Consider the following 26,295-nt stretch of genomic DNA (forward strand, 5'->3'; position numbering starts at 1 on the left):
ATTGCAGTACCTTTTAAACCTTCTCCAAAATGATTTGATATCAGATATAGAAAACAATGAACACAGAAGTCAGTTTCACAAGAGAAACTTAAGAACAATGCATCCTAGTGAGTGTGAAGCATGCACTGATTTTACAGCTTTCAATTCAGTAAGTCTTATTTTGCATCACAGGTAGTTGTAAGATCCATCTTAGTACTCTTGTAAAACTGCTTCTGAATTCCAAGAACCATCACCATAATCACAATTAGATCTATTCTACACTATAAATCACTGATGAGTGACTTACTCAAATATGAGAGTAATCCGACTGATCAGTGTTTTACTACACTATCATTGCTCTATTTACTACCTCTGATATCCCTACTGATTGTGGAATGAACATTTCCTGTGCTCAAAACGATCCAAAATTAAACAATATGCGTACATAGATAGCATTCAACCCAATAAAATACCAAATCAATGAAAATGAACTTAAAAACAACATGACCAACAATGAATTTTAAAGTTCTAATTCTTTTCTGTACCCCCTTATGAAAAAAAGATTTCAGTTCACACATAATAGTTAGATCTCAAATTGGCAAGATGCAAGTTATTCAAGTGATTTGCAGATCAAAACAACCATTCAAAACATAGCTTTAGACAAGCACTGTGTCTGAAACATAACATGAATTATGTCATGATACACTGTTCAGACATCTCTGACATCGTCGAGTCAACAATGCCATTATCTTATTCTTACACCATGCAACCATTCCTGTTGCTAGCTAGCTAGTGTAAACCATACCAACTAAACCGGTTCATGTGAACCTAAGGCTGTTAGGAGGTCTATGTAATATTTATGCCTTTGGTGTTCCATTATTCAAGCAGTGCTGGCTGTTATCAGACAGCCCCGTCTCTCACTTGTTTACAGTTGCATGTCTTGCCTATATTCCTACTTCAAATCATTTGTTTGTGCACAATGTCATTGAATATAGTTCACCTGCATCTGTAGCAACAACCTTAGAAAACAGCACAACCAAACATTTCCTGGCAGGACTGCTATCCTTTAATCTCTTTTATATGTACATATGTTTTGATGGAAAATAAAAACCAGGCTACTCCAGTTGAAATCCATACACCCCCTATGGAAGACATGACCTTAATCTTCCACAAAGGGATTATGAATTTCAAATGGGGTTACCTGAATAGGTGACTTCATTTGAAACCTACACCCCCTGTGTGGGATATTAAGGTCACATCTCCCATATGGGATGTATGGATTTCATGTAGAATATTCCAATGCCAAATTGACTGCCATTCACTGAGAGTAACCACATGTCAAAATGACTCCATCTATTGAAAACTAAACATCTGCAGTTACAGTCTCACAAAAGGAACAGAGATATCCAGTTTTCTTCTTGTTTTTTTGTTGTTTTGTTTTGTTTGTTTGTTTTTTGCTGTTCCCTATCTCGTCAGTATCATTAATTAATTTTGCATTAAAAAACCAATAAACCTAAAATCTGAAGATACCATTATGCTCTGATTGACCACCTATACATGACCATTAATATTACATGAGCAGTGAACCTTTTGAAACTACTGCTCATGTAATATCAATGGTAATGTATAGGTGGTCAATCAGAGCATAATGGTATTTTCAAATCCTAGGCTTATTTGTCTTCAATGCAAAATAAGCAGTTAAACTTTTGAAACTACTGCTGCAATATTGCACATGAACTTCATAGGTACACTTAGATGCAAGTACAAATAAGAATGTTTAATAAATTGACCATCACTATGAATACAAACTGATGGAATGAAAATGTGCTGTGTATGTCTTCTTAATTTTAGTTGTTTGAAATTGCATTTAAGGACATTTCACTAACTTTTTTCACAACATACTCAAAGGTATCATTATTATTGAATTCTATCTCAAAAGGCATATTCAATCATGTACATTATCTGAATCATATACATCAGGGAAAACATAACTATGCAATGCAAAGAAAATAACATGACAAATAAAACAAGTAAATATAAAAAAATGTGGACAAGCATGAAATGGATGGATGATGTGAAATGGCAATGCATTGTGATCTAGCAAAATGAGTCGGATCCCAAGAAACTTGGTTCTGGTTGCAGATATGGCCAAAAGAATGATGCAGATCAAAAAAACCAAAAAAAAAAAAAATAAAGAAAAATCATTTTGTATTTGATTGGCATTCAACTCGTTTGCTTTTTTCAAATCACATATACACTACTACAAGTGTAAGAATCAACTGTATTTTACTAAGCACAATATGTAGCTGGATCTGATATACTGCTCATGGAATCATTTTGCAAATAGTAACATTTTCATTTAAAACCACTAGATCTTGAACAGCAGTTCAGTACATCAACTGTCTGATTATTCCTTACTCAAGGACATCCCACTACATCTTGTCACAAACAAATACAAAGCAGGTTCTCTCAGGCACCAGAAACAAATTAGTTCCATCTTTCGATCGACCATCAATGCTTGGTCGGTCCTTATTATTTATGAAATCAATTAATTTACTATTGTTAATTGTGATAACATAGTAATTTTTGCCTGTAGTGATATTAACCAATGTAAATTTAGCATTAATTCTGATTAATTAGTTGATAGTTCATTAATAACAAGCATGGAAGTGACATCGACGGTCAATCCAAAGATTGAACAAATTTGTTTCTGATGCCTTACAGGTAATAGTGTTGATAATCACAGGTGATCAAATCAATTGAAATGAGTTGTATGGAACAAATATCTACTTTTTACATGATTAGATCTGAAAAGCACCAGTGTATGTTCCTATCTATGTATTAATAAACCTCGGTAACCTACTCAATGTGTAAATGCAAATCCAGGGGCCCTGTTTTATACAAACCTGCATTCCATCATGCAATTCCTATCATGAACTTGAGGATGTGCTACCTCTCCCTGACAAAAAATGTCAATTTTGTGACCAAACATATACTTGATGTCACTTTCACATTTAGTTGCCCTGCCACTGCAATCGCAACTAATCATACCCTTATGCAAGGATTTGTAAATCTTTCTGAAATAATGATGTAGTATGAAATGACCCATGTGAATGAAAACTTGATCAAGTTTGTTCGGCTTATAATTGGCGAAAATTATTTGGTTTTTTTACTGCGCACATCAATAAAGTTCCGACTTGCATAAATTCACATAAGCACACACCAACACATTTTGCAACTAGTGTAAGTGCTGCGCCCACCTGTGTGCACGCCGTTCTGTATCAATACAAAATGTTATGAGTCTCATGTTTTTTGCCATTTATAAGCCGAACAAACTTTAGAAGGGAAGTAACAATTGATGATATCATGTAAATGAAACCCACTGAAAAACCACCAACTTACAGGACTTGATATGTGATCCATACTAACTCATTTCCTTTGATTATTTCACATTATACCCTTGTTATGAAATGATAATTAATTAGATGCGTTGAGAACTGAGAAAATGTGATGCTCATGCAAACAAATGATATCAAGCTGAAAAAGCCATGTAGAAGGATAACCTCGAAATCCCACAACTCTTTCATATCTTGTTTGTAATTGTGTTCTTTTAATGCTAAAATTCAACATTATCCATTCTACACCAGATGGAGAAACATTTGTTTCCGGGGTTGCAATAACCTATTTTTAAGTCTTCTATTTATATGATGCATATGTCTTGTATGAGAATTATCATGACAATATTGATAAACACTATACAGTGATGCTATTTTATTCTGTATCTTGTGAAGCTACAATGAAAAATGATGAATATCAACCATAAAATGAACACAAATGTCAAGGATTGTAAGACAAAGCTACATCTAGGATACTTTATATGAAGACAAGCTATTATGTTAAAAGAATTCGGCATCCACTTAATTCTCGTCACCAATGTAATACCTCCTTGTTCACATGGCATACATGGATTTATGTATACAAATTGTTAATGGCAAAGCATTCCATAGTCTACTTGTCAGGTGTGTGTATGTGCGCATTATCTACCATCTGGTTTGGCATTTAAGGCCATGCTTTAATTCTCTTAATTTAACAAATTTACAGTAGAAATGTAAGAAGTATACTGCACTCTCAGTTCAACAGATATTTAGTATTAGAGATTTAAAAATAAGATTTTTTTAAACTTTTATTTCCCATGCTTTTGGACCAGAATTCTAGAATAACATGGCCTACTGAAGTGCAACATTTCAATAGTAGTGTTTCTGATTATCATTTTGTTAACAAATATAAACAAAAATCATCAAAAAAAGAAAAGATGTTTTTCATGAAGAGTCAAAAATTAAATACAAGGTTTGACAGGACAGTGGTGACATGTTGGAGTCTCATCAAAGAATTCTTCACGATTAGATCTTTAACAGTTAGCTGAAGCCTTGTGTACCTTGGTTCTTCTTTATAAGGAACAGAAATGAATAAGATATCTGTATATTTTGATGCGCAGTGAGCAGTATCTTAACATAGTAGATTTGGTTATTACTCTCTGTCTAACTCAGTATGCCATATGAACAAGTGTGTCTCACTATGGAATTCCATTCTCACTTACCTCACAAAGTTCAAGCAGCTCATTTCTAATGCCCTTATCAAACCTAAGAGACTACGATATCTGGATTTTTCAGTAATTGAAATTGCACTTCAAATTATTGAGTGATATTTATTTTATGTAAGCTCATTTCAAGTTTGTTGTGAATTATTATGAAATAACAAAATAATTCAATAAATGTGGGAATGACCTTGCTTACTAATTTCAACATTGACACAAACATTGTGTTTTATGTAAATCTTGAGCATCAAAATCAGTGTTTACATCTTACAGGAATGTGGGTGTACTTTTAAAGCATTATATAAGCACAATCTTTTCATGTGATTGAAAACCTGCAGCCGTACAAAATAGATCACATTTTGTATAATTATGTAGTTCACAAATTCAGTGGTGTAGCAAACCATTTTTCCAATATTATATCACTCAAGAGTACTTTGAACTGTAAGCAATTAGGCTCTAAAATTGCAGCAATTAACTCTTTACTATTGAGTAAGTTAATTAGTCCTAATAAGACAAGAGGTACCAATGAGGGAAATTGCCTGAACTTTGCAGATAAGATGAGAGAATTGTCTGGCAGTTGCATCCATAGTGGTACTTACTAGTAGATCTGCCCCCATTAGCCCTTGACACTGTAAGATAAAATAATGCACATTAGAAACAGTTGCACTATGCACAACTATAAACTGATAATAGTGGTTATAACAACAGAGCATAATATATGTTTGTTAAGCACATTAATGACTGATAGCTCAATGATTCAACTTAAAAGATGAAGAAAATGAAACAAAGTCTGCATACAATTTACAAAACGACTTGTTGAAGTCTCAAAAATTCAGGCACTGGATATGAGCCATTTCAGGAAAGCAATGTGTACATAGCCGTTTGGGCTGCCTGATATCAAGCACGCGACACTCCAGAGGACAGAAAATGTGACTCTCGTGCTGGTCTCCTGCACAACCGGTTAATTATGTGGTCCTGGTGGTTATGTGGTTATGAACGACGAGTGTCAGGACCACATAATTAGCTGGTTGTGTGGGAGACTAGCACGAGAGTCACATTTTCTGTCCTCACATCGGTATAGGCCGTTTGCACATTAATTGTACGGAGTGTCTTATCTCATAGTATAAGATCTTTGCTGATATTTTGAGACTGCTTTGATGAAGTGTGGCATACTTAGATATGCAATAGCAAATAAGCATGTGATGTTTCAGATATTTATGGGAAGATGGCAAAAGATTATAATGGTAAATAATAATAATAATAATAATGATAATAACAATAATAATTTCAACTGATTAAGTAACAATAATTACAAAACTTTTGATGATGATAGTTAACTACTTGTTAGATGAAAGCAAATATTTGATTATGAAAGATTTTACAAAGGATTGCTTAAACTTATGTTATTTTTATATGGTATAAGCAATGTAATAGGTATTGGGAATCTTAATCTTAACTCTATAAAATCTTACAAAACAAAATCACTGTGTTTGCATGCATCCCCCACATGATGGCATGACGAAATCAGCCCAAGTCATATATACGCACGCTTTGGTTGGCGGGCCAGCGAAAGTCCTGTGGCTACCGGTCGGTGATCTCGTGCTTGGCATCCTAGGGTGTAAGTTTCAAAATTCCGGGGATGTGCCAAGTAACTTCTATGTTCATCTTCTCTCCTTTTTTGTTCCATCTTTCCTTTCTGATAGCCAAAAACCACTTTTAGCATTATTAAGTAATGCTGTAGCAATCATTTCTATCATGTATTATCCATACACAATATTTGTGGGCAACCAGTAATAACCATCACATCAAAAATACAAACTTCACCTGTATTGTCTCACACCAAATGTAACAAAAACTTGCTATATAAAATGCTGCAGTTTCATGCACACCATTATTATGTCCATTGTCCATGTATGTCTACATTCAAAACCTTGTAGCTGTAACTATCAACAAGATTTTCAATATTTGCAACAAACTAACTTGGCAACCCAAAAAGTGTGAATCTTGTTTTACAATTGAATTGCTGACATAAAACTGTGTAAGTTTTGCCACTTTGTTCCACTGCATCACCAGGACTTGATATCACAAAGACTGACACAGTAGCTCATCAAATGTCAAAATTCATGGCAAGTTTCCACTGTCTCCATTAAAATACAGTTAGGCTCCATAACTTGATTTGCAAGTCTTTGTGATATTGATCAGGGTCACAAATCCAGGAGACTGAAACTTGTTCCTGCATCTACTAGATATCTTCTTAAGAACACAATAGGTCTAGGAGACAAGTTTCATCTTGAATTTTCATATGCTACTTTGTTAACCCTAATGCTAAAAGTGGTTTTTGACTATCAGAAAGGAGGAATATAAAAGAAAAGAGAAGATGAACAAAACAGTTGCTTGTTTCTGTTGGGATTCAAACTCTAGACCACTTGTGTGCCAAGCAGTGCATTGTCGACCTGTAACCATGGGTGTTTCCCTGGTATGGCCTGTGCGTATGACATAGGCTGATTGCATCACGTGGGATGCATATTGTAAGATTTGACAGAGTAATACTGCACCTGGTGTGTCAATTTAACTTACTTGCTGCTGTACTTGGTCTGCTACTGCTAGATATTTTCCTAGGTGTAGTTGTGCTGCTGACCCGTTTTGCCTTCTGTGTAACACCACCCTAAACAACAAATAAAGGATAAACAATGATAGCGATTATACACAGAAATAATGCAGAGCTGATATACATAGATATATATAGAGAACAATCATGCTATATGTACATGAGTTGTGACAGATACAGTAAACATACACCTTTAAACTTGGTAAATATAATAGCATACCAATATTATTGGTAAGTAAGGTAAACTGATGATGGACCGGTTCTAACATGCAAAAATTGATTGAATTATATTTCCATGGTCATTTACCGACTGATTGTCCACTACTAGTCTTTGTGCACTGTACAATTTTGCACCCATGTGGATCTACATACAACACAAATATATACATGCATACATTTTCCTACATGTCTGCAACTATGCATGCAACTTATGAATCTACTTCCTACACACATCTCAAACAGTTTTTGATTGATCTCATGTAAAATGACGCTTTGATGTTCTTAATGGCATCAAGAGCAACTTTTCGGACAAATAACAGCAAAAAGCAGCACATGGGTGATTTGACATCAAAGTTTGGTGTTGTTAAAGTCATAATGTACAATCTTATAATATGAATTTGGTTAATTTTTTTCAAACCTGATTTTTTGGCATATTTGTAATGTTTACACATGTCACAACTTGCACCTAAATGGAATCAGCCAAATTTGTTGTGTTTGCAGGTAAACAGAGCAAAGTTCGACATAAAGGACTTTATGTCCTCCCATAGAACTGCGTGTTAAACGGTCAAAATAACAAGCAGTGTTTCTTTCACTTTACCTCATTATTTCAGCTCAAAATGGACAGAAACCATTCCCGATAATTATTACTAGTATTATTTCAGCATTTTGAGTATATAATGACAAATTTAAAATTTGAAGGAAATCGTACATTAAGCCTTTAAATGGACTAAATGTATGAAATTGTGTCCATTTGAAAATTACTACAAGGATCGATGTCAGAGAGGGGGGTAACAGGACATAGGTCATAATACTTGTAAGAAAATTTGATGCAATTATCAAAGATGATTCTCATGCCGTATGCCCTCATCCACTTAGTAGAATTTCACACTTGTTCACAAATTTGCCCATTAGGAGCTCAAGAACAAGCTGTTTATGTGAACAAGAGGCGGGCATGTCACTGGATATTGTAATTGTTTGAAGTACTTTGAAAAACAATAGAACAACAATTCCTGTTTCTTTTTCAAAACAACTGAATGACTTAAAGGTATGACTAATTCATTATGAGGTTAAGCATTCGTACGCAAGAATATAGCTGCACTCAGTCCCGTATGAGGTAAAGCTGATATTTCCAATACCTTTCTTCCAAATCACCCAATAACTAACAATACAAGCCAAGTGCTAGGTGGAAGACATATTGACCAATGGTTTGATTGTCTCAAACTACTCATATAATGAATGATAATGACATACCACCGATATAGCAAGAAAGCTTCATAGATCAAAACATGTTGAGATGACTCACTATAATACACTGCAAATGTGAGGAGAATATTTACACCACACATAATAGGAAGGTTTGCAGCAACATTGTGAAACAGATAGATAAAATGACATTTGATACTTTGGTTTCTAGCAACACACACACTCCCCAATCTACACACAAGCTCAAACTTCACCTAAAGCACAAAACACACCACAAAGTGCAGGAAGTGTGACTTGCTTTACCTCTTTGTCATAATCTGTAGATGCTTTAGCTGGTTTAGGCTAAGTGAAGAAACAAGTGTGGACAATGTGTATGTAAGCAAAAACGAAAACAATGGCAGTGATGTGATATGATATACATTATTAAGTTTGGTCTTCAAAAGAGACCACACACACATAAACACAAACATGATTTCTGTATAGCAAAGTGTATGCCTTGGAATGATAAGGATACAAACCAAAAGTTTGATGAAGCACTATAAATGAAAGTCCTTTTGTTAGGGATCTTGCACTAAAATTTGTGATTCATTCCGTATTTGGTTACATGATAAATATTAGGAGACTAGGGCAAGAATCAAATGTGATAGTCAAAATACACTCACTCTTGACATCCCCTACACTAGGCTCTGTCCATGGATGCAATCTGGAACAATTAGGCAGGGCTCTGGAGCCACCAAAAGACTAAAGTCTTTTCTCCAACAAATAATGGCATAACTGCTTTAAAAAGGTTGCAAACCCCTAAACTATAGTTTATTTGGCTTATAATTGGCAAAATTGACATTGTATATTTATGTGAGCATAAGTTGGGCCTGTATTGCCATGTGCAGTAACAAAAAACAAATAATTTTTGACAATTATAAGCTGAAAAAACTATAATATAATATAATGCTGGTGTCATACTGTCATGACGCATGCGTATTGCAGACAAATAGACACAATCAAGGCTTGTCATGGGCTGACAGGGGCATTAGAGTGGCCAAGCCTAAGAACTCAATCATTTTGTGACTGGAGCATAGCTGCCTGCCCTCATTTAGTTGTTGAGATGAAATCAATCCATGTCAGAATACTTGACATTGATATCCTATGCAGAACAGAGCCTGTTTATTATTACCAAACATGAAAATACATGTGAGCTTCATAACTACCAGCTATGTTGACTGTCAAAATTGTTTACTACCAGAATTTGTATTATTTTCAGACATGGTAGAAATTGCCATTGCAACATTATCTAGATAGATGTCTTATTTTCATCTGCAGAGGTAAATCATATCCTTGTCTACTTTGCACTTTATGTCTGGACAGGGAAACAATTACCAGTCTGCATTTGAAAGTTTGCGAAGTATAGGCCTACTCATGTTTTAAATGCTTGGTTAGAATGTTGGTAAATAATATACTGAATTATATATGTAAGTAGCATAGGCATGAGCACAGGTAAGTCCAGAATGACCTACTTGCCACCATTCATTCTGAAATATTAATGTCTGTAAATTGCACTACCCTTGCTGGTCACACTGATAAAGTAATGCAAATTGAAATCAAGCCATTTGTAATATTTTGATATAGTTTAGACTGGTATCGACTGTGCAGTTAGTTACCATATACAATAATATCACATAAAATCACATTCGGACACAGTAATGTATTTTTTCTCTTCTTTTTAAAGACTTCTTAAAAGACTATATATGCCTATTGTTCTTAATTGTATTAGATATACAAATTCATTAAGGGGGTACTACAGCCCTAGCAAATGTTTTGCTTATATTTGCGTTTTTCTCAAAAATTATAGCGCATTGGTGACAAGTAAGATATGTATATTATAGGGGCGAGGACTACAGCTACTGCACTGAAAATTCAGCAACTCAAGGCAAGTAGTTATTGATTTATTGATCAAATATTGGTTTTCCCTCATTTTTTACTGTAACTCCACAACTGTTGTCTGTGCTGAAATAAAATTTCCAGTGTAGCAGTTGTAGTCCTTGCCCCTATAATATACATATCTTACTTGTCACCAATGCTCTATAATTTTTGAGCAAAATGCAAAAATAGGCCCAAAATTGGGCAGGGGTGTAGTACCCCCTTAAGAATATTAAAATTAAAACATGCTGAAGCACTCCAAATGTAATGAAAATGGCATTGGTATAGCAATATTTGTTATGTTACCTCTACATGCCATGCATAAACAACCGATATGCTACATGTATTACTGTATTATTGTTTGTTTGTTTTAATGGTCGCTCCGTTTGGAGACACACTTGGGTCCTGATGGGACCAGGCTCAAACAAAATGCTCAAGACATTGTATCATGCTTTTAATAGTTAATAAATAACACATATACTGACAAGTCAAAGCTGAACACAACACAAGACATACCAAACTCGTTAACTAACAAGAGTACTGTCTACATACAATTACCATGTTACCAGATGGTATTCTAAAACATAATATCTGCAGGGCTACGTTTATGAGTGAGTTGGTGTTATGTATATATGTGCATCTACGGTAAAGTTTAACATTACGGGATTAGGTTTTTTGAAGTTTAAAGATTTATCCAACTTTTAGGCTTATTATTGCAAGACATTTTGTTGAAGTTAGCATTTATTTATTCCACACAATTACTCTACATGACAGACAGTACAAACTTGCAGACATTATTCCAAAGAGCAATAATTTGTGATAAACTTTCACCTTAAGGGAAGGGGTATGAACGTTTGGACAGTATTTATTGTGGGACATTAGAGCACATAAGACATATCGAATTGCATTCTGAATACGAAGAATGTCCTTCAAATAATTTTGATTTTTTGAAATTCGCAATGTAATACACATTTTATGGCAAATCATTAAAAATTGATACTTCACAGTACTCGAAGTAAACTTTATAAATCTGATGATATGTACTTAAAGTGTATGTAGGTGGGATGAATAGCCGACGATCAATTGAAAATTTTGACCTTTTTGTATTGAAGATATGGATTTTTTTCCCCAAAACACCAAAACAATTAGGTCTTTTGGGAAAAAAATCCATATCTTCAATATGAAAGGTCAAAATTTTCAATTGATCGTCGGCTTTTCCTCCCAGCTACATACACTTTAAAATATATCATTAAATTTATAAAATTTACTTTGAGGACTGCTATATATCAAAAATGTGAAAAATATCAACTTTTAATAATTTGTCATAAAATTTGTATTATACCGTGAATTTCAAAAAATGACAATTATTTGATATCAGAAAGACATTCTTCGTATTCAGAATGCAATTCGATATGTCTGATGTGCTCTCATGTCCCACAAAAAATACTGTCGAAACGCATAAAACGCTCATTCCAGATCCCTTAATGATTTTGAGTTGTGATTTTGTATTCATAACCTCATGAATAACATGAAGCATAAGACCCAATCAAACTTATTTATTTGCCAAAACACTTAATGTGATACGCATGGTATGAAAGTATGCACTATAATGTCTTCCATGTATGCATGTCCTACACGAATGAACCATTTACATGCACCAATCATACATCGTACAATTAAGCGCTTTGCAATTGGTTGCTAGCAGGTTAAAATTGTATTTATTTTCTGAAAGAATATAATGATATTATACAGATGGAATCAAACAAATTGAAAAGGGGACATTATGAATGAGGTCAATGACTTTGCATCAGTTATTTTGCTTGGACCTCAGGATATTCCACAGTTCAGTTCCAAAAGCAGAATGTTTAGATTTATTTTTTTACAATACCCTAAAAACATCCGAATGCACCCAGCAGTAAAATTTTGATAAATGTAATATTGTATCACAATCACATACAGTATAACTCAAAATCATTGTCTTAAAACAAACATTGTGTATACAAAACAGTCAATGCAACAAATAATTACATGAACAATATGATGGTGTGTGTGTCTATCTAATCCCTACATGAGCACAAATAAAATAACTAAAAATGTGAGAACATCAAAAATAAAGACAAGTGCATATCAGTTTAAGTCATGGTTATCAAGTGCATCAGTGCTTGATGTTAGCTATTGTTTCTGAAAATATTGACTTAATTGAGTGAATGCTTTTAAAATTGAGTTCCATCATAAAAGCTCTATGTTGCACATTACTGCAGACTAGCAGCCAAACAAATATGACTATAATTAATGTAGTGAAAATATGTAAAAAGTAATCTTGCTCTTTGCAGCTACTTGAACATTAGAAATCATTATGTTAGTATGTACTAGTATTTTGATCAATTACGTTAATACATACGCGAAGAACATTGCTAACAAACATAATTTAGATCTTGGGCAGATGTAATTGTATTGAATGAGCACACAATTTTGGATGCTTGTTTTTAGACATCCATGAGTATTGCTAAGCATGAATGGCAGTACAGTCCAACCTCTCTTATCCGGACCTCTTTTATATGGATCTCTCTGTTATCCGGCTGTGAAATCTTCACAGGGAAATAAGTTTGTGATGATTTACCATGCTCTGAATGCTTAGAATGACATATCAAAATAGAACATAGAATGGCATAAAGCACTCTAAAGCGCGCTTCAGACTCAGTATTATGCGTACAATATTGTATGTACAATATATGCGTTATTTAATCTATTGCCATTCTATTTCCAGTAATGTTTAAGTTCTAACGAATGTTTGATGACGAAAAATCGATAATATGTTGCATACAATATCTAGCAGAAATATATTATCGATTTTACGTCATCAAACATTCGTTAGAACTTAAACATTACTGGAAATAGAATGGCAATAGATTAAATAACGTATATATTGTACATACAATATTATACGCATATAAAAAGTCTGTATACTGCTTAAAGCCATAGTGTTAATTACCCCATGTTAAAACAATCTTTTGTTGTCATAATTTCACTACTTAGGACAGTCAATGCAGAATTACATATAATTCACTTATCCGGATTTTTCACTTATCCGGACAGTGCTTGGTCCCATCATGGCCGGATAAAAGAGGTTGGACTGTACATGATTTAAACTGATATCATGACCATCCTTCTGTGATAAAGATTTGTGATAAAAAAATAAAGGACATCACAATATACATGGCATCTACTCCACACATAAGTCACGCATTGATTGCCAAACAGTAGCAATTAAAATGTACCATGACATGTGTACAAATCTGAGTGTCAGGAAAAATGAACAAGGAATAAAATCAACAGAAATTGTGTGTTTCGATTACCTGACATATTGCATCACATGCCATGTACACCAAATAAAATATGCAGTTGAACACCAAAATAATGCAAAGAAACATTATACCACCAAATATGTATATATAAGATAATGGACATTTAGTATTGATTGAAGAGTAGTAAAATGTGTTAGTTTGGGAAGCTCACCTCCACTAAGCTACTGACAGCAGTCGTTTTGGGGATGGCGCTTTTCACTTTGGTATTCCATAGGGACTGTAGTTTTATGAGACATACAGGTATGCGTGGTGGAATGAGGGAGTGATATTAAAGAGTTAATGAAGTTGGTTAAAGTAATGTTAAAGGATAATGATTATGTTAGTTTCTTTCATCCTGTGGTTTTCACAAAGTGCTGGACTTGGCAATATGTGGTTCTTGGCAAGTGTTTCTCTTACAAGTCAATTTGTACCAAAATTCATTCCCGTAAGGTAATAGGCATATTGCATAACAATAGATACAGCTCGAAGGATAATCCATCACCTTTGTTAAGCAATATACATATTACATTGTGACAAGGAATTTTGGTACAAATTGACTTCCAAAGGGCAAACCTAGGATCCAAGTATAATCAGGACAACAACTGATTGAGCATCGTCCGCATCCATACAAACACTTAATAATTGTTTTAAAACATTGTTTTAAAACATAGATATACTAAAGAACTACCTCAACTACACCAAGTCTCCCATGTATTTATACATATTTATCTCAATCAACAACGAAAGGTCCCAAACCCATTTAAAATAATTTGGTGGTTTAGTGTTATATCAAACACAACAAAAAACAAAATGAATGACACAAAAATTGACATCTATTTTTCCACCAATCAAAGCATCCAACTCTGCTAAATCTAGATGAAAACTACTGCTATTTACGATTCAACTATGAAACGGATCAGAAACAAATTGTTAGTACCACAAAAATTATACAAAAAATACAGTATCAGGGTCTTATCTATGATCTCCTTACTGTATCTTTTCTTATTGTAAATTGGTCTCCCACAATATCTTGCATCACACAGACTCCATTTAACATGTGTATTTTTTTCACCCCAAGCAAATTTGGCCATATTAATTTAATTCAAGTGATATGAAGCTATGTAGCTACATCCATATGCTTATAACATCACCTGCAATCCCATTCTATGTTGCCAGAGCACACTCTCATTGCATGTACAGTGTCATTATGCCATTTCAAAGTGTTTGGACACACTGGTAAAGAGTATAATGTCCACCAGGAAATGAATTCACAATTCCTTGAGGGCATTTGAGGGTGAACATCTTGCTAGATAATAACAGAGCCTTTTGAATATCTAGGAGCAGCAAGACAAAAGGTATACTGTGAAATATATAAACAATTGTTGTGTCCATCCCAAAGTCAACTTTCTGTAACAATTCACTTTCAAATTTTGTTGGCAACCTTATTACACAACAAATGGCCCATAAAGTAAGAACTTGTTTTACACAACTGTCCCTGCAAATGTGAATGTTTTCAAGCTGCTTCAATGACAGTAATTGTTCCTCAAAGATATAGTCTGTTCAACACGAAGTATAAAATCATGGGATAACTTCACACTAATTCTAGGTATTAAAGGCGAAACTTGGAAATCAAAGTTATTACTCCCACAAACCTTTTACATACTGACCAATGAAATCTATAATTCATGGCAAAATCCAAGCAGCTGATCAACCTGACACTTTCAAATGTACACTCACAGTGTGAATATTTCTGGAAGCAAACTTAGTGCATTCCCATACCAGGTATAGATGGGAACACACTAAAATTTAACTGTCTGAAAAAACCCTAAACCAATTTCAATTCCACATTTCTCCCAATAAAAGAGATAAAACCATGTTCAATTCAAACAAATATGACAAAAGTTAGTCAAATTGTTGATTGTACTGAAAATGACTAACACGTTGTATTGATGCAGGCAGTCCATCTATTTCTACTTACAATCTTACTGTCTGTCTCATCCCCACCAGTCACTGGTTTGGGTGCTGTACACAACAAAACAAAACAAAACAAAACATGTTATTAGATTTGGAATCAAAACAAAATGAGACTGTATTTAAGAATAAGAAATTACACCATTATACAACATTACCTGTTTTTTTATGTTTTGAGAAACATGACATTGTAATGTATCTTGTGCTTTGCAAATAGGAAAATTGTTTGTCGCACAAAATACATGGTCATACTGATTATAGACCATTCTTAGCACAAATAAAACCAAACCAACATGTGCAGCATTTGGTTGCAATACCAGATTTATAAATAGACAATATTCCCTTTCATGTTGGTAAAAATTTCTATTTAAATCTTGTGAATGAGGAAAGTAGAACATATCTAATGGATCTCATGTCACATACCTTGGTGCATGTCATGTCTTGATACAAAATCACAACATTTTGAATGTGATTTGCAAGAAGCAGTATCTCCTAAATTTAAGCTATTGGGTCCCTCAGTATTGATCTTAAAATGTAATGCCTATTCACATTTTCTACATGGTTGAACTAAAACCTGCAAGAGTTCCATTTCACAAAATTAAGGAACATGCTACTTTTCACACTGCATGCAAGTGAGTTAAACTTAAAACACAGTGTATCACCTTTCACATTTGTTACTTTGGGTTCAGTTCACTTTTATTTTGGTTATCAATCTTAAAAAATAGGTATGAATTGTGCCTCTAGAAAGTAGAAACACAATACCTGATGATCATGGTTTTTAATCAATATTTCATCATCTCCTGTTACCTCAATGTAGCTATATATAAAAAAAAAAAGGCCTAGTGCTAAAAACAGACTCCCATTCTATAGTGTATATGTATAGCTATCTGTCATACATAGCTATTCATATGGGGACTGGTTTGTATATTGCAAGAATAAAACGTTTTAATATCCAGCTACCTACTTTGATAATTCTTGCTGCAAGTGAAAAAGAAAAGATTATAGTAATGATGTTGGGGATTTAGTGATAAATATTGCCAACATTTGGTAGGAAAGTTTATGATTATTTTAGGCATACTTAAAAAAATGCTTGCACAAGCCAAATGTATGCATCCTCCTCCAACATAAACATGTCTAGGAATAAGCTATTTCATTACTAAGCAATTAATGCAATCCATAAAATGCCCCATTCAAAATGAGGCAGAAAGTACAAATTACTGCCAGAGAGAGAGAGAGCATTGGAATTCCTATGCACTGCCGACATAAAGCCATTCCAACATACAGCATTAAGTATTGAATGTATGTCATCTGGTTGCAGTGTGATGGCAACCCTTGGGGCCATTCATCATCATACACTTCATCAGTACTCATCTATTCAATTAAATCTAATCCCTATATTATAACAGATTGTGTTACAACTCGCATGACTCTGTCTACTTTCAAAATTGTGATGCCCTATTTTTGGAGGGGGGTGGTACAGTAGATCAAGAAATTGTGACAGAGATTCTATTGGGATGCAATGACATCCCTACCAAACTCAAAGCGACACAAGGTACAGTAATGCTCTTAGTAGCAAGCACAAAACTACTTTTTGTTTGTTTAACCAGTCAGTCTGGGTGAATACACACTTGGGTCCTGATGGGACCAGCTCAAACAAAATGCTCAAGCCAAGCTGAAAAGCTTATAAGCATACTGGCCTTATGAAGAAAAAAGGGAAATAAACAGAACTGTAGAATAAGAGCAAGGAAAAGAAATGCCACTCCCAACAAATCTGTTGTACAATTTTGCTCTTTAACCTTGGGTTGAGAAAAAAGAAATTGGGAATTCTTATTCTGTGCCCTGGTACATGGTATATGTAATGTACGAGTAATATAACAGTTTCAATCTTCTCAGTTCTTAACCAAGTTCAAACACTATATTTAGCTCTGGCCATTGGTCAAAGTATTTCTACCCACACACAGCCTTGTAAAATCAATGCACTGCATTTGGGTCTTTAAAAAGAAGAAAAAAAGAAGAAACAAAGCCAAATCTATCATAACATTGATGGGCGACACTGTCTTAAAGAGAGTATAGTTCCATGCAAGACCATGAATTCAATGTCAGTAAGTGTTTGGCCATATCACAGGATATTGTTCAGCCATCTTGAAGGATATGTTTACCTGCTACGCAAGCCCTCTGCTATACTGAGCAACTGTGACCTGGTATTTTCTTTCCTGCATGCTATATTAACGCTTTTGCCAATATCAATACCAAGTTTGATGTCCCACACAGGCTCGTTTATAATAAACACTTAAATTCCACTTGATACATGTTTATATTTCTTCACATGCTAGATAAGCATTTCTAATTGGAATTTATCTTACAATTTAAGTTTGTGAACGTTCATGTATTTTGATTTTTAATTTTGAACAAATCCAGTAAGATTATGATTTGATGACATCCTATAAACGAAAGTGCTTTAAAGTTTGTTCAGCTTATATAAGGCGGAAAAAATAGATGCATAACACCGTGTATCAATATAGAATGGCATGCACGCAGTTGGGCCAGTGCTTATGCTAATTGTGCGTTGTGTAACGTGTGATTGACGCACATGTATGAGAATTTACGCGAGCAAGAGTTGGAACTTTATTGATGCGAGCAGTAACAAAAGCCAAATAATTTTTGCCTGATATAAGCCGAACAAACTTTAGTTAGGAGGCTGACCCTTCCTACCTTCCCTGTAACGTAATATTGAAAATTGCAATTTCAAAAGATCAACTCTGACCGATATTTCAACTACTTTTTTACAAACATAATCAAGACTTTTTGACCCCCTACCCTCTAATGAAAGGACACCATCAAACCTTTGGTTTGTTGCCTATGGTTTCCACTTGCACATCACAATAACATTACTGGTAAAATGTTATCAGGGTAATTAATAAGGATTTCAAGTACCAGTACTTTTATTATTTGCATTTTGTATGTTGGTGCAGAGACTAAATACTGCAACCAAACACTGCCTATGCTATGGTATCTAATGTACCACAAAGATAGAGACAGCAGGCTGGGATGCACATAGTCAGTATTATCAGATGAATGTAATTTTATTTTATGTTAATGGTGGGATGCAGCTGGCATGTGCTACAATAACACACTAGTCAAATCAGTGCCAGCATAGAAACCAATATTGTATTCCGCACATCAGCACCTAAATAACACGTAAACAAGCCAAAAAAACTCTTGGCATCTTGTAAAGTTACAAAACTGATCGAATATAATTCTTGATTCAAATGTGTTCATTATCCACACAAAATTACATTTTATACTCAACATTAATTTCTAACTAAAAAGCACTGTAAATGCATTCAATATGCCAGGATGCTTGGTGGGCAGTCTACATGATATCATTAGTCGCTTCTATTCATGGCCACCTCCATCCAGACACAGCTAACCACAGTGAATTGTGTATAGGTTTGGCACTCTCAAGGTGTGAATCAAAGACATACTAGTCACCATCTCAAACAAACCTTTGCTTTAAATAAGACTTGATCAATTCAATGCCACCTGACCTACTTTAGTTTTCTGGATGTTTCTACAAGTCCCCATATTAAAAATATCTATATTTGACATCCTGAACATTTCTATGAAAAAATACCATAATAAATAGAGTGAAGACTATGTTTACTCAGTAGTTGACAATAATATCTAGAGCACATTGGAAAAGGATAAATGTACCCTATATAGTATTATCATGAAAATATTGATATCATTACCAACTCAATTGAAACTGATACTGTTTACTTCTTTTTGTATTATGTTTTGAAAGAATTATAAAATATTTCACATCTATGACCTATGACGTATCAATGCAATCCAGTTATCCATATGGATATCAATAATTTACAGCAACAGCATAACGTTAATATTTAGTTGTTCTCATAACACAGCAATTACAAACTCTTAGAATACAAACAAACTCCAGATTAGTAATTCTTACTCATCTAATATAACAAAAGAGGTAAGAACAAAGCCATTTCATCATGAACAAGCGGGTACTTTGTTAAATAAAGGGGAGTAAAGATTAATCATATATCAATATAACACCACTATCTGAAAAGTATTCCTAATATTACTATTAGACCCATCTATAAATGCACAGCACATATATGAATTATTGATTTCAACTGACCAATATAAACAGTGCCATATCCACAGTTGTACATTTGGGAATGAATCCAATTTTACTCATCTCATTAACTACCAAGGTAGGCAAAGATAAATCCATAATAATAACATGACCATGCAGCAGTCCTATCCAGGCCCAGACCTTATCAAGTGGGTTCATTTCGTTGCTGTACAAATCCAATATTGATATTAGATTCTCCTTCATTCGATATTCTGGTAGATCACATGGGATCATGAACTCTGGTATCTTCAAGAGATAGAATCTGAATATTGTGACAATGCTAATTAAGCATAAGTAAACATTTTAATTGTGATAGTGAAAATACAACAAATGGCAAAATTTTGGTGATGACACTTCTCAACCTTTTTGTCCATTTCTCCTTGGAAAGTGATTATGATGTTAACAGAGATTTTTTTCTATTAAAGTTTGGGCTATTGTGCAACATTCCTAGACTCAATAATAATCTACTCTGTATCGATTAAGTCAGTATTATAATGCAAATTATGTTATTGTTTTGTCATTGCATTATGTTTCATATTCATAACCCAAGAATAGTAATCATGTTAATGTTCTATTTTATATCAAATGAGTAGTTTATTATTAGTAATGAGTCAAATTATGTACTAGTTGATTAACAGTGATAAGCCTACTTATGTCAGTCCTTTTTGTACTAATGATTAGCGCTGTAATCGATAAGCTTTCTGGGTATCGATATGTCGGGAGGCAAACATCCGACATGTCGATACTATTATCGATACTCACGCAGTTTGAAACACGGATTTGAGTTTACCAATTTTATTATCAGTAAGTTCCAGAAACAAGTTAACAACAAGTGTATTGAAGCCTAACAGCTAAAACTACATGGATCATGCATCAAACAAACGAAAGTGGTATTGCAAATCCGCAATTTGAGATAATCTAAGCATGTGTGCCATGTCGTTTGTGTATCGATACTGACATTGAGTGTTTCGACATGTCGGAAGTCTATGTATTTTCCGACTATCGATACTTACGACAATCGATTACAGCACTACTAATGATGAAAGGAGAAATTTACTCAAGGCTTAATGCTGTATTCTAGTATTCCAAAAATGTAAATGATATAAACCCAAAGAAAATTTTAGGAAAGGGGACTTGGGCAATACCTAAATATTGGACTGTGTGCTTTAGTCTTTGCTAACGCCCAGTCATAATTGGTAGAGCCTCACATGATTGAGTAGGAGGATGACAATATTAAGGTTTGGCCTTTGTCTTCAAGATTTAGCATAATACACACCATTGCCAGTGAATTATGTGATATCACAATATAGATGTCCACAAGACTTATTATATCTTAAGTAGCAAGCATAGAAATATTTCTGGAAAATATGATATCTTGAGCTATCACCACTAAATTACATGTTTATTCTACTGCAGTACCGTGCATCATGCAATATGCTAACTTGCTATCTTCAGTAGATAACATTTGCTTGATATCTTTGTTACATATCATTCAAAACATGCTTCAATGTGCTGTCATGCTATCTTCAGTAGATAAAGTCTTATTCAGATTCCCTTTTACAAATTAAGCGTACTGCTAGCCGTCCAGTGCGTATTATTTGCACAAGGTCCAATGCACACGCTTGACGTCGCGCGCGTATACGCAATGGTTAAGCTGTCAAATGAAATCTGAATAAGACTTTAACATTTTATGTTGTGATACCTATTCAGTGACTGCCTTTTAAGGAGAGTGGTTTTCAGCTTTCCTAAGTTGACCATTCTCTCCTTACATTATCATACATGCTCTAAACATGCAGCTCTCAATGAAGACTCCAGAAGAGCTATTTTATGCTCTCCTACAAATTCCAAAAGACAGTCCCTGCCTATTAAGATATGCACATTATGCAGCATTCAAATTACACTTAACAATTTCATTAAAATAATGCTATCTTCAGTAGATAACATTTACTTGCTATCTTTGTTGCATATCATTTAGAACTTGTTTCAATGTGCTTTCATGCTATCTTCAGTAGATAACATTTAATGTTATGGTATCTATTAAGATATGCAGTATTTGAAATTACACTTAACAATTTCATTAAAATAATGCTATCTTCAGTAGATAACGTTTACTTGTTATCTTTGTTGCATATCATTCAAAACATGTTTCAATGTGCTATCATGCTATCTTCAGTAGATAACATTTAATGTTAAATCTATTAAGATATGCAGCATTTACAATTACACTTAACAATTTCATTAAAATAATGCTATCTTCAGTAGATAACATTTACTTGCTATCTTTGTTGCATATCATTCAAAACATGTTTCAATGTGCTATCATGCTATCTTCAGTAGATAACATTTTGCAGCATTTAAAATAACACTTGATAATTGTCATAATAATGCATAAAGGCACATATATCACCAAGATGAATTTTCCTTATTGATGCCAGTACACAACATGAGAAAATAACTCAATCTACATACATTGTAAGATGCACTGTCATTAATACATCTTTATTTTCAACACACCAGAAGACTATGATCTTATAAAGGCTAGATATTTTTCCCTACACAATATCCCATACCCAAAGTGACTGGTTTCACCTATCACTTTAGAAACATGTATAGTACTTCAAGAGACGGTCCACCACAGATTGTTTAAGGATTATAATATTAATTAATATCATGGTAAGAAGGATGTTTTGCTATCGGACTTACTCATTTATTAATTTTAGCATTTTTTTATATAAACTTCCCTTTTAAAAGCCCCACCACTAATAAATATTTGATAGCGATTAATACATAATCACAGTCCCTTTCCAGTAATACACCGCCATACATAGGCTCTATCTGTGATCACACAAGTGGTGTGAAAACGCCTAGAAGCAGCTGAAATGTCATATGGTGAATAGGCCACTCTTTACAACTTATATCTATAATCGCTCAACACATGTTCTTTCTAACACCACTTTAATAAATGAAAATTTATTTGAATTTCAAAAGTAAATACCTGTGTAAAGACATTATTTACTACAGAATACTATTTATCCTATTCAGATCAGTTACATTACAAAGAACATTGCTCTCACATTTTCCACTATTAGTATTGAACTGATATAAAATTTATTGTCATAAATATATCCTGATACTTATAATTTCAATGTCTGTAGCTATGTATGTGTTGTTATCATGGTAAGGAGTAATATAATACAACTGCTACAATGTACACCTAATTATAAGAGGTGTGTGTTTGCATGCATGCAAATACATGAACCCGAGTATTTGAAATCATATGTTAATTGATGAAAGATGAGAGACATCAATGATAACTCATTGCATTTGGTTTGCTTCTCAATATTGTACATTTTCTACACATTTTAATTTGAGTATTTATTGAATTTGAGCATTTTGGCTGCATTTTTTTGTCAAAAACAGTAGAAATTAAACAAATAAAACAATAAAAATTTGAAGTTATTCATATTTTAGAATCAAGATCTTAAAATATGAGATATTATGCAAAATTTGGTGCTAATTTTACCTCCTGTATACAGTGTGCAATCACAGCAATATTGTAAAAGATAACACTTTTGTGATACACTAAATTATGTCAGCAGTCGGCACTTTTTCAAAATTTAAAACGTGCAAAACTGTTTCTTAAGTAAAGTCTATGTGCACCAAGTGAAAATATTTTAAATATTGCAGCATGAAAAATTGATTGTATGTGAAATTGAGACTATTTATAACTTGTAAAAAGGTTGTTTTCCATCAAATCTGTTGCACACATACATAATGTGATTTGGATGGCATTGCACTGTCTATCTGCAGGTCACTATGAAGTGTTACCTCAGCACTGTAATTCAACTCTTAACATAATAAAATACTCACTGTCTTACATAAAACCACATAATATTAGCATTAGCATTGATTCAAGAGAATAATGCTGTCAGATTTTCTGCCATATTTGGACAAATGATTCACGTACATAATTTTTTATTTTGAATGTGTAGTTTGTACTTTTAATGAAAGAGAAAATTGTGTAACAATGTATTACACAAATTGGGTAATGATGTATTTATCACAAATTGGTAGGAACCAATTTCACAAAATGAGCTAATAAAGACTTGAAGAGCATATAAAACAACTGTCTGGTTTAAATTCAAACAAGATTCTAGAATAACAAGTACTATCAGCACGTCATATTTGAAGCAAAACATAAAACTTCCTTCTGCAAACAGTAGATGAAACTTATCTGCTTAAATAACGAAGTGATCAGTTTTCTGTTTTAAATTTGATAAAATAATTTTCTTTTATAAAGTCTATCTTCAAAGTTCTTACAAAAATCATTCAAAACATATATTCCTGAGATTTTTTCACAATCACTCAACATATTCATTCCATAACAAATGCTTAGCTTGGTGTGAATCTAGCTTTTTCAATTACAGACTGAAGAAAACAGCAAATACAAAATATTGCAAAACGGATTCTGAAGTTAAGAAATTTATCTTAAAAAATTGAGGAAAAACAATATATGAATGAAGGGAAATTGATGCTTTCCGAATTGATAACAATAAAAATATAAAAACAAAATCAATTAATGAAATAATGAAAGTGGCGACCAAAATGCACTTAGAAGTAAGGAAACATTTTTTTTTATCGATGTAAACTGTAGTTCCTTTCCCTGTAGGTCTCTTCCTAGTGCATGAACTCCAGACACAAATAACTACATGCTTGAATTAAACTGATATTATCCTAACCCTCAGGCACAAGAGTTTGGTGGATGGATAAAACATTGCACCATGCATCCTGCTCAAAATAAATCTTCTCCAATGTCCCATGGTGCTGTATGAATGAAATGAGATCTTTTACATAAAAGTTATAGATGGGTCTATTTCAAAATTTGGGTACATTACGCTGAAAATTGTTCAAAACTCTGAAACTTGCATGAACATTGATTTGATCATAAAAGATAGCCCAATTTGTATAAATCAACCATATAGTCTTGTCCCAATGTGTTCTAGCTCCATTACATAAATTTACTTTATCCCACAACCAGTACGTTCTTTGTGATTTCTTCAACTTAAGTTCTTTCTACCTGACGGTTCAATATTGTTTGTCTGTTTAACTTATCCTTTATTTTGAGTTCATGTATCCTTGATAAGTGCAAGTAACACATATGGTATCACATCCATTTCCCAAGCAAGTTACATCCTGACCCAGACATGTCAGTCCCAACAGGACAATTTATGACAAGATATTTTTAAACATTACACATTCTGTAGGCTATTAATGGCTGCATTGTATGTATTCAGATCAAAGTAACAGATGTGATGAATAATCATTTCATTTGTTTAGCCAGGGGTGTGTAACACCAGGAAAACACAGCTGAAAATTGGCACAAGCAATTAATATTGCATTTATCTATAATAGGGGAGGGGGAAGCAAAACTAAAGGAACTTTTTTACTTGTGAAAAGATAAACTTTTGTCCAGAATGACATATATCACTTCACTTATCTATGTATGTATTTTCCATGCTAAATACAGATATGGGCACTATTTTCATGTAAAGATTGGACAATCTTGATTTAGCATCGTATAGGAGAAACTAAAATTATGCAGTTTGTAATTAAGGTGGCCCCCGCACAAAGGTGTGTCAATAACAGAGGTTTATAAATACAAATAATATGAAATATGCAAATAAGGTAATTAATATTCAGAAATATGCCAATAACATGACACAAAACTATACAGCACATCAGGCCACAATATTCTTACACAATACCAAGTTAGAAGTTGATCGGTTATTGCATTTAAGCTGCTATTTTGACAATTATGGGCATTTTCTTTGTTGTTTGTTGGATTCTATGGCTTAAAAAAAATAAGTTGACTTGCCCTTATCCAAAAATCTGAAAAATCCCAGTTGTGTTGGGTGTTTTTATTTTTATTTTTTAATGTCATATTTTGGTTTATAAACATGTGTTTTATTTAAGTTTAACTGTGGTATAACCGCATAAAATTGTCAATTACTCATAAATTCTAACTCATTTTCTGCATTTGTTTTGTTAATTTTGGCAGAGTAAACATATAGACCCATTTTCCATAGTATTTTTGATAAATACTCGCCTGAAGATATTGAGCTCCAGAAAGTTTCTTGAAGAAATTGCTAAAAGTTTTGAGGCAAGTTTAAGAGCTAATTTAGGATCCAAGGGTGTTGTTCAGCCTAAAAGCTGCTACGTATCCCCCTACTGAAATTTCATTATTTCTTATTATCAAATCACAGCCTAATTTTACCCAAAATGCTTAAATTGCCTTCCT

General features: G+C 33.6%; 1 protein-coding gene across 1 annotated transcript in view; it reads right to left on the minus strand.

Annotated features, from left to right (window-relative positions):
* LOC140146444 (CLIP-associating protein 1-like) overlaps nucleotides 1-26,295 on the minus strand; it is a 181,108-nt gene that overhangs the window by 78,037 nt on the left and 76,776 nt on the right. The window contains 5 exon segments of the mRNA XM_072168303.1: nucleotides 5,173-5,202; nucleotides 7,151-7,238; nucleotides 8,907-8,945; nucleotides 14,034-14,099; nucleotides 15,840-15,883. Coding sequence (XP_072024404.1) covers nucleotides 5,173-5,202; nucleotides 7,151-7,238; nucleotides 8,907-8,945; nucleotides 14,034-14,099; nucleotides 15,840-15,883 — 267 coding nt within the window.

The sequence above is a fragment of the Amphiura filiformis genome, chromosome 1 (assembly GCF_039555335.1).
Source record: "Amphiura filiformis chromosome 1, Afil_fr2py, whole genome shotgun sequence".
Taxonomy (NCBI): Eukaryota; Metazoa; Echinodermata; class Ophiuroidea; order Amphilepidida; family Amphiuridae; genus Amphiura; species Amphiura filiformis.